Genomic DNA, 10,723 nt, shown 5'->3' on the forward strand with positions numbered 1-10,723 from the left:
TAACAGGGTCTTGGCAGCTGCATCTAGAGGCTGGATGCTACCTTGTAAAGACATTTAATAAAATCTTGAACAAAGACAAAAAAAAAATCATACGTGTAAAATAAGAAAATCTATTTGTAAACAGGTCCACAAACGCCTTTTCCTATTAACCTTTCTTTCCCCTACCTCTGGAGGGTTGTGGGCTAGGAGGGAGGTTGAAGTGTTAAAGAACCATAATTAAAGTAGGTTTTGAAAAAAAATCTAAGCTTACAGAGAAGCCCTGTCGTGGAAAACCAAACCAACCAACCAACCAAACAACCCAAAACAAACAAACCTGAATACCAGCTACAAAGAAAGTTTTAGCATGGTCATGAGAATGAATTCAGATGTTCAAGAAATATCACTTATGATCTAATTAATTCCCATTTCATGTAGGCATTCTCCTGGGCTAAGGGAAAACTAACCCTAGTCCTTCCTGGAGTCCCTTCAGCCTGCCTCTCCCCACATAAATTTGTAACGCTGTCGTAGAATCTCATAGTGTCAAGTTTGTGTGGACACAGAGGACCACTGGCCTGAACACATCTTATCTCCCCGTGAGGCTACTTTAACTGCCACTTCTATGTCCAACTAAGGATGAAGGACTTCTCAGAAAGATCATCAGGTATTGTGGTAAATCTCCAACCTCAATAAGCCTACTCAAGGAAAATGCAACTCAGCTACATAGTTATAAACTGCACGCCTGTATTAGGCAGATATGTCTCTACACCACTTTCTTCCCAAGCTATGAAATCCCTGCGACTTGCAGTTCCTCCAGGTCTTGTGCTTCTGCTCCATCTTCCTTCTCAGAACTCACCCTCTTACCGCCTGTGTTCCCATCTCCCGCATCTCCTCCTCCCCTCCTCTTCCTGTCTTGCCTGGAAAAACCCACCTCCTCATTTTTGCCCATCAATTGGCTATTTGTCATCTTTATTAGCCAATCAGATAATTAAGGGAAATTCTTCTACATCTCACCTTTTCTGTCCAATTAATAAAGCCTCTAGTCACAGATATAATTGAATGAGTAGATGGTAAGCTAACTAGGATACAGGTCATCTTTGGATCAATATGATCTAGATGTGTATCCTGCAATTTCCTTTTGACTAGAGCTAACTCCTTCTCAGCCTCCGGGCTGAGATAATAATTTCCTGGGGCTAATCTTTATCGCCTTGGAAGGCTTAAAATAAATTGTTTAGCTCTTGAGTGGCCAAGCCAATCGTAGGCCATAGCCAGTTAATATCTCCCAGTAGCTTCTGAAAATCATTAAGGGTCCTTAATTATTTTCTTCTGATGTGCACCTTTTGTAGCCTAATCTTTTGCAGACCATTCTATTCCCTAGATAATAGAATCCCCTCTTTGTATTTTTTTCAGGGGCGATTTGCAATCTCCAGCAAAGCAGGATTGTTTTTACTTCGTCAACATTCTTTCCAGGATATTTATATCTGGATCAGCCAATAGGATGTCATCTTTATAATGATAAATAATGGATTGGGGAGTGCTGGTGAAATGGCTCAGCAGGTAAGAGCACTGACTGCTCTTCCAAAGTTCATGAGTTCAAATCCCAGCAACCATACGGTGGCTCACAACCATCTGTAACCAGATCTGATGCCCTTTTCTGGAGTGTCTAAAGTCAGCTACAGTGTACTTACATATAATAAATAAATAAATAAACAAACAAACAAACAAACAAACAAACAAAATGGATTGGGGAAATTGTTTGCAAATTATTTCAAATGGCTGTTGTACAAAATATTGACACAAGGTAGGGCTACTTAACATTCCTTGTGGCAGGACTTTCCAATGATATCTTTTCATTGAACAACCTCTATTGAAGGTAGGTACTGAGAGAACAAACCTTTCCTTACCTTGTTCATGTAGAGGAATTGTGAAAAAGCAGTTTTTTAGATCAATCACTATGATGGGCCATTCCTTAGGCAACAAGGAAGGCAATGGGACTCGGGGCTGCAAGGAACCCATTGACTGAATAATCTTAGTAATTGCTCTGAGATCCATCAGCATCCTCCAAGTCACACCTCCTGAGGTTGGTAAAGGCTCCCGCAAGCGTAGGGGAAGAGTTAAAGATGAGGAGCTGCATAGGCTTTGTTGGGTCACACCTAGCAAGAGTCTTATCTTTTAGGGCTGCATTGACAGAATTGAGAGCTTGGACTGCCTCCGGGGACAGTGTTCTCGGGGAGGAGGGACTTTTGTCTCCTTTAGAAGAAAACCTGCTCCATTGTTCCTCAGCGAAGATCCCGATGAGAAGAGACAGTCCATGGTTTTAAGGCATTTATTGTCATGGTGGAGAGTTGTGATGAGTGAAACCGTATCCCACTTTCTCAGGGTGGGCCTGAGGTTAAATGCCTTTTGTAGGGAGGAGTGTCTGGGAAGGGGAGCTTAATTGGCTAAGCCCTTCAGGCCTTTAGGTGCCTCATTAAAATGGAGATCTGTCTTGAGGCTACATGATCTGTAGTCTCATCCTCTACCTGGGGCTTGGGACATTGCCCTTACATGACTGATGGCCACAGAATTATGACGAGCTGAGGCCTTGTGTCAGGAAACTGGTGTCTAGGAGTGTGGCAGATAAATGCCTTCTGTCCCTTGCAGTTATCTGCTGGGTCTCCAGGGTTTAAACCTAGGTCCACCAGAAAATAGGCTGCTTTTCATGGTCCCACGCATTTATTGATGAGACTGGGAGTTCACATAGCATTTACTTTATATATTGGTTTTGGTCCAAACATGGTTCACACATCTTGTCTGCAACAATTAAAACAGTTCTGATATATAAGCCTCAAAAAAAAAAAAAACAAAAATAAGGGTTGAGACTTAATAGTGATGTGTTTGTGTGTCAAGTTGTCAAGGGGTCAATTGTACTGGCTGGTTTTGTGTGTCACCTTGACACAAGCTGGAGTTATCACAGAGAAAAGACTGCCTTGAGGAAATGCTTCCATGAGGTCCAGCTGTAAAGCATTTTTCTCAATTAGTGATCAAGAATGAGAGGGCCCATTGAGGGTGGTGCCATCCCTGGGCTGGTAGTCTTGGGTTCTATAAGAAAGCAAGCTGAGCAAGCCAGGGGAAGCAAGCCAGTAAGGAACATCCCTCCATGGCCTCTGCATCAGCTCCTGCTTTCTGACCTACTTGAGTTCCAGGCCTGACTTCCTTTGATGCTGAACAGCAATGTGGAAGTGTAAACTAAATAAACCCTTTCCTCCCCACTTGCTTCTTCATCATGAAGTTTTGTCCAGGAATAGAAGCCTTGACTAAGACATCCATCCACAAGGTGATTCAGGATCTCAAATCCTGATTTTCCCTGCCTGAAACATTGCCCCCTTAACACTTTTTTTTTTCTGGTCCCTTTGTGTACAGCTTATGTTAAGGAAAGACTGGAGGATCATGAAGGTGGTTTTCATGATCCTGAAAACCATCTTCTGGTTTTGGGGTACGTAATTTGTCTGGTAGTGGTGTACATTTTATTGGCTAAAATCCAGTCACCTGGACAGACTTAGTGAGAAACTGAGACATACTCTAAATGTATTCCAGGGAGAGGTGAGAATGGGTGTGATAAACAGGCTGCCAAAATCAGACATAGGAAGCTTAATCAGTCACGTGCTTTGACTCTTCAAAACCCAAACAACTCAGAGGATCACTCTGGTTAGCCTTCTCCAAAGCTGCCTTGTTTGCCCCTGGCTGTCCTGGGTGTGAGTTTTCACTGGAAATGGCCATGGTGATCCAAGTCCTTCACGACAGTGCTTACTAACTTCCTTGTTTTCCATCTACCAGCTCTTCCTCTCCCCACTTCCTCTCACCCTGGAAACTTAACTATGATTCAATTTATCTCAAAGACATCTGTACATCTGAGAACCTGGAACTATTGCTGGGCCTCACGGACAGAGTTAAGAATACACATAAGCCCTAAGACTGCTGTCTTACTGTGTACTCAGCATGTTTGATTGATCTCTGGTCTTAAGAAGAATGCTGCTATCAACCTTACCTTGGATTTCCCACGTAATCAGCTTTTCATAACTAATGTTTTATTTTGGTTTGCTTTGTTTTGTTCTGCTTTTTGAGACAGGGTTTCTCTGTGTAATCCTGGCTGTCCTGGAAGTCACTTGGTATACCAGGCTGCCCTTGAACTCAGAGATCCACCTGTCTCTGCTTCCAGAGTGTTGGAATTAAAGGCATGTGCTACCATTGCCTGGATGCATAGTGGTGGTCTTAAACTATGTACCTTCCGTGCTCCTAACCCAAGAGTAATGCACATGTGTATGCATGTGTGTTTTGATAACCTTGCTCAAACCAGCAAATAGGTTGAAAGTAGCCTTATAAAATGAGTATCAACCACAAATGTTGGATATACCGTGAATATTGCTTGTTTGATTGATTGATATTCTAAAGAATTTACAAATCAACACTCTCAGGAAACACTGAATTACACAAAGTAGAATTTACTTAGAGAAGTTCTATCTCTGATATGATTGGAAGGTAAGAGATGTCCTGGCGTGACTTGTGAGAAACTGTATGAAAGAAAAAAATATGCCATATTGAAGTGGTAGGTGTGTGCTCTTGCTGTAAGGGAACATACCCATGAGAAAATTTTAGTCAGTTTCACATGCACTGATAGAGAGGACATTTAACAGTGATATAAGAAATTAATGTCACAATAATTGAACACTAGTCTAGCTGAGGTAAGTAGCAAAGTAGCAAGCAAGGTTTCTGGCTTTAATGCTCTGGCATTCCTTGTTTCCTCCTAATTACAGCTTTGTAGGCTGGTCTTATTTCATAAGACCTCTGTAGTATTGATTGCCTCTGTGTTTTCCTTTTGGATTTTATAAACCAGGAGATTTTGGCCACAAGTTGGAAGACGAGTCACATAATTCAGATACAAGTGAATGGATGCAAGGGGTTTGAAAATGTGCCTGGACTTGACAGCTTGAAACCTACTGTTCCAGCCTTAGCCAGAGCACCTGCCCTGTTAGCCTGTTCTGGGGTGACTTGTGTGGCTACAGCACTTGCCAGCTCTCCTAGAAGCACCTGCTCTTCTTTGGATCTGCAGTCGTTGTTGAAGGTGTGGATGCCTGTGCAAGTGACTAACTACTGTATCCACTTTTGTGATTTTTGTTTTTGTTTTTGTTTTTCTTTGGGTTTTGGTTTGGTTTGGTTTTTGGCTTTTTGAAACAGGGTTTCTCTGAATAGCCCTGGCTGTCCTGGAACTCACTTTGTAGACTAGGCTGGCCTTGAACTTAGAAATCTGCCTGCCTCTACTTCCCAAGTGCTGGGATTAAAGGCATGCGCCACCACACCACGCTCACTTTTGTGATTTTTATAAATGCAGTAGCTTTGTGTAATCTTTTACAAATGTCTGATTAATTTTGCATATCTAGAAAGTAGATAACCTGTTAAACAGGACAACTTGACTTCCTACACAGATCTCTCTGCCATTGCTGCTTTTAGAGAACAGGTTACAAGCTTGATGATATTAGAGCACTCTGGACTCTTTCATCAGCCTGCTGCAGAATTCAGGTTCTTTTGTTTTGTTTTGTTCATTGAATCAGGGTTTATCTGTGTGGCCCTGGCTTTCCTGGAACTCACTCTGTAGACCAACAGGACCTTGAACTCAGAGGTCTGCTAACATCTGCATTCAAGTGCTGGAATTAAAGGTGTGTGCCATCACTACCTCGCAAGTTTGTCTTCTTGTTATTAATATTCAGGACATTTGGTGGGCTTATAGGAATAGAAATAGTCACTTGGGCATACCTTTTGTTCTGAACAGAACACTTTTACAGTCTGACTTTTACAAAAATTGCAATGCTTGTGACTTATATAAACTTCCTAACTGTAGAAATTCTTGACTACAACATGCCACTTTGGGGAAACTAAAGTCAAAGCCTTTCACTCTGCCTTGTTTTCTCTTCAACCCCTGTCTTCTCTTGTCTTTGCTTCTGTGACTCGTGGTATTAGGCTGTTTTGGTTACGTGAAAGCTTAAGTGTCTCAGGTTTCACTTCTGAAACTTGCTCAAAATTAAAGGATTTCTGTGAAAACCCTAAAACAATCCCATTGAGGTATTATGATTTCCACATCGTTCAGGGGAAGAAACCCTGATGCGAAGGTTCTCTGACTCTGACTCATACACACATGGGCAGAGATACAAACCTACACTTGTTCACATCCGGACACACAGAAGAACACATACACGGAGACTGAGGCACACACTCAGCCAAGCATGAAACTCATGCACACTGGCATATGTGCACACACCTGTACAGACCGAGTCACATAGAAGGTCATGGGTAGAGCTACATTGGCATTCCTTAGGACCTCTGGCCCAGTGCCTGTTCCTGCTGCACTTCTATAAAGTTCCCATTCAGCACACGGTGACAGCACCTGGCTCCAGGCCTCCGGGCCTCTCAGGCAGACTCCAGCTCACACTAGAAATTCCCATCAACCACACAGAAGCCAACTTTTGAGATTTCTTTATTACTTTTATTTCTTCTTTTTCTTATTTCCTAATTTCCTTCCATCTGTCTTTCCTTTCTTTTCTTTTATTCCTTTTTTAAATTATTATTATCAGTATTATTCTGTATTTGTGAGAGAGACAGAGAAAGGATGAGAATGTGTGTATGCAGGCACACAAAAGCCACAGCCCACATGTGGATGTCAGAGAGCTCTCAGGAGTGGATGCCTCCCCGGACACCTTGGTAAGACAGGTCTCTTTGCTTTTCTTGCTTACAAACTCCAGGGTACCTAAACTTCCTGGTGATCCTCTGGCCTTCCCCTTCTGGATTAAAGTAGGAATACCAGGGTTACAATTGTGTGTCACCATCCAGAGGTGTTCTGTGAACTCCTGGCTTCAAACTCTGCTTGCCAGCCTGAGGCTTGTGAGGCAAGCACTTGAATCAGGTGAGAATCTGCTGGCCCCACCCCTTCTTCACATAGACCAATAGAACCCAGCAGAGAGGTTGGCATGGCCAGAGGCCAGACAGGATGCCCATGATTTGTCAGATTTGCTAGTGTCCTGGGTGGAGCTCCCAGCATGTGACTGATGGTCCTGCACATGTGCTTTTCAAGAACACACCAGAGCTGACAAAACCTTGTGTCTGTACACTCTGACATGCCACAAGCAATATTGTGTAGGAGGTATTTCTACATTGTCTTCAATGTATATTTATGCAGAGCCCTTTGTAACTGGGCCAAGAGTAGCAAGAGGATACTGGAAATGGTTGTTGGTTTTAGCTCCTTTTACTGGTTTCTGCTTTAATTCACTGTGGAGAGTTGAGCAATGTTTTAGAAATGGGCTTTGCACTCCCACATTCTTTACAAAGGCAGACAAACAGGTCAACAATCCCATGTTGCAATTCTCCAGCTCCATACCTGGTTGGACATTGAGCAGAGTCCTGTTTGTTCTCTGGGAAGAGGGCACACAAGGGGCGTGACCTCAGGAATCTAAATAGGGGCCTAAGTGGTGAGGCAGAGAGAGCTGAGGCAGGAGAGATCAGAGCCCAGAGGCTGCCAAAATCAGCTTCTGAGTTGGTTTCCCATTCTTGGCAAAACAGTCCCTCAGTTCTAGAGGGACCCTTAAATCATGAAGCTCATTACTACACTGCTCCTCTGCTCCGGACTCCTGCTGACTTTAACACAGGGAGAAGAAGCGCAGGAAATTGACTGCAATGATGAGGCTGTATTTCAGGCTGTGGATTTCTCTCTGAAGCAGTTTAACCCTGGGGTAAAAAGTGGCAACCAGTATATGTTGCACCGAGTGATCGAGGGCACTAAAACGGTGAGTAACAGCTTTCCTGTGAAACCACTTGTAATTGGTGCTCTCAGGCACAGGGGTAGAGGTTGGAGATGGCCCGTCCTTAGTCTTCCTGGGCGATCATGAAAGCAGTATCCCAGGAAGAAAGAAACCACAAAAGATGGAGATGTTCAAAAGGGACAGGCATAGTGGGGAATCCAGCAATGCAGTCAGCTTGCAGTAGGGGAATCCACTGCATCTGTGAACTTAGCCATTTTCCAGACTTAAGGGAGAGTTCCCTCCTGGGATGAATACAGGGAGTAAGAAGAGAGCTGACATTATTGCCTTGGACCAAGTATCTAGCACTGCCTGTGTGTGGCTGATTCATTGAGCTTAATAGTAATGTTTCCACTAGCTTTCTTTAGTTTGGGGGGCAGGGAGGTGGAGCCATGGTGTCATTTAGCTTTAGATTAACAACAAACTTGCTGTGTAGCTGACAATGATCTTAAACTTTTGATCCTCCTGCCTTCATCTCCCTGGTGCTACACATACAGGCTTGTGCCCCCATGCCAGGTTTCTGTGATACTGGGGAATCAACCTCAGGACTCTGCCACCTACACTCCATCCGGAGCACACTTTGGCAGGTTTTCTCTATATTCTTACTGCTTTGTCAGTGCACGCAGGTAGGAAAGGAATGAAAGCAGGGTGCATAAATTAGAGAAAAACTTTCTTTAAGATTTTTTAAAATTAAGTTTACAGACTAGAGAGATGGCTCAGTGGTTCAGAGTACTGGCTACTCATGTGAGCAGGGGGCTGGGATCAGCTCCCAGCACTTATGGTAGTCACAACCATCTCTAACTCCAGTTCCAGGGACTACAGTGTGTCTTCTGGCCATCCTGGGCACCAGGCACACATAGTATACATACATACATTTGGGCATACACTCACACTCTTAAGATAAAAATTAAGAATTTACATTTAAAAATCTTTGAATAAACAAATTTCATGTAAAAGACTTTCTTTGGATTGGTCACATTATTTCAGCATGAAAAAATCCCAATCCTTTGACGCCATGAGGATAAACAGAAAGCCCTGAGGGACACAGGCGTGTGTGATTCAGAAGGTGAAGGGAAGCCTTTATTTCTCTCTGCAGCACAGCCTGCAGTCTGCTTCCTCCTCTCAGAGCCATATCCCCTCGTGTCTCCACTGCTGACACATGGGGCCCATGGGAGTTTCCTTGTACAAGGTCCATGTAGCTCTCCTGGCCTTGAACTCAAGGTCTTCCTGTCTCAATCCACCAAGCGTGCTACTGGGATTCCTGGCTTCACCCCATGCCCAGGTTTACCCAGAGATGTTGAACTCATATATGTACATACATGTAAACCAGGGTTTACATAAAAGAGGGCAGGGATAATACTATGGATACTGCTTTGAAATCACTAAGAGTATAAGCATATTATGAACATAATTCCAAGGAGTATTTATACACACGTAAACATTTATTATTTTTTATTTTTATTTTATTTATTTATTTTGGTTTTTCGAGACAGGGTTTCTCTGTGTAGCCCTGGAAGTCCTGGAGCTCACTCTGTAGACCAGGCTGGCCTCGAACTCAGAAATCCGCCTGCCTCTGCCTCCCAAGTGCTGGGATTCAAAGGCGTGCACCACCACCGCCCGGCAACATTTAATTTTCAATAAACACAGCTGTCCCTGCATCTGCTCAGGACTGCTGTTTGTAATGTGTCAGGGTCCCCTAAGTGACTCCAGGTCTCACCCTTGCTTTCCTCAGGATGGCTCTCCAACCTTTTACTCCTTCAAGTATCTAATCAAGGAGGGCAACTGCTCTGCTCAGAGTGGCCTCGCATGGCAGGACTGTGACTTCAAGGACGCTGAGGAAGCCGTGAGTGTGCTCTTTATAGGAAAGCCCCAGCCTGCCCCATGCAACCCCCAGGGTGCTCTGAAATGTCCAGGAGACTGGTAAATGACAGATCAGTGGGAAACTTGTACTAGTGTGGGGGCACTCCTGACCACTTGGTTCCCAGGCGCTTGTTTACAGCAGGGCCCCCTGCCACCTCAGACACTCGTCATCTTTCACGGTGACAAAATGTGTCAAGTACCTGTGGTGCTGTTTCCACAAGGTAGGTAAACTGAGGCAGTGAGAGGCACCCGGGCAGAAGGAACAACTCACAGCCAGCAGTGTGGAAGTGGGAGGTTCTAAGAGATTAAGCTGAAGTTTATGTAAAGAGCAGACACCCACTGAAACTGAGGGGGAAATCAAATTTGAAGCTCCTCCTGTTGGTCCTGAGGCAGGGCATCCAGCTGGGTGACAGAGAAGCAGCCACAGAGCTCCACATCAGGGCTCAAGTTTAGAAACCTTACTCTCCCTCTGCCCAGACCCATGAAGATCAGTGGTCTGTGGAAACAGTCACTAGGTCACATTAATATTCATTCTCACGTCTCACAAGTGGTTAATGGGCTGGAAAGATTGCTGAGTGGTTAAGAGCGCTTGCTGCTCTTCAGAAACTTGGGTTGGGTTTCTAACAGCCACATGGACACTTAGAACCTCTGTAACTCTAGTTCCATTGCTTCTGCCGCTGTCCTCCGGATTCTGCAGGCACCAGGCACACATGCAGTGTACAGACTCACATGCATTAGAACAAGTAAATCTGGGCTGGTGAGATGGCTCAACAGGTAAGAGCACCCGACTGCTCTTCTGAAGGTCCTGAGTTCAAATCCTGGCAACCACATGGTGGCTCACAACCATCCATAACGAGATCTGACTCCCTCTTCTGGTGTGTCTGAAGACAGCTACAGTGTACTTACATATAATAAATAAATAAATAAATCTTAAAAAAAAAAAAAAAAAGAACAAGTAAATCTAAAGGAAGCAAAACAAAGTCTCTATTAGAGAAAAACCTTTCTTATTTTTTTAAAAAGCCACATTTAGTAACAACATTAGCTAGGTGTCTCCATGAGAAAGA

General features: G+C 43.8%; 1 protein-coding gene across 6 annotated transcripts in view; it reads left to right on the forward strand.

Annotated features, from left to right (window-relative positions):
• Positions 7,369-10,723, forward strand: part of Kng1 (kininogen 1) — a 23,859-nt gene continuing 20,504 nt past the window's right edge. For 3 of the 6 annotated variants that reach the window (XM_030248988.1, XM_006521813.1, XM_006521812.3), the window contains exons 1-2: positions 7,369-7,787; positions 9,532-9,642. In XM_030248988.1, the coding sequence (XP_030104848.1) occupies positions 7,593-7,787; positions 9,532-9,642 (306 nt within the window). In that variant the 5' untranslated portion in view covers positions 7,369-7,592. The remainder of the gene's footprint in view (positions 7,788-9,531; positions 9,643-10,723) is intronic. The other 3 variants (NM_023125.3, NM_001102411.1, NM_001102412.1) reach the window with 1 other exon arrangement.

Source organism: Mus musculus, chromosome 16 (assembly GCF_000001635.26).
Source record: "Mus musculus strain C57BL/6J chromosome 16, GRCm38.p6 C57BL/6J".
Taxonomy (NCBI): Eukaryota; Metazoa; Chordata; class Mammalia; order Rodentia; family Muridae; genus Mus; species Mus musculus.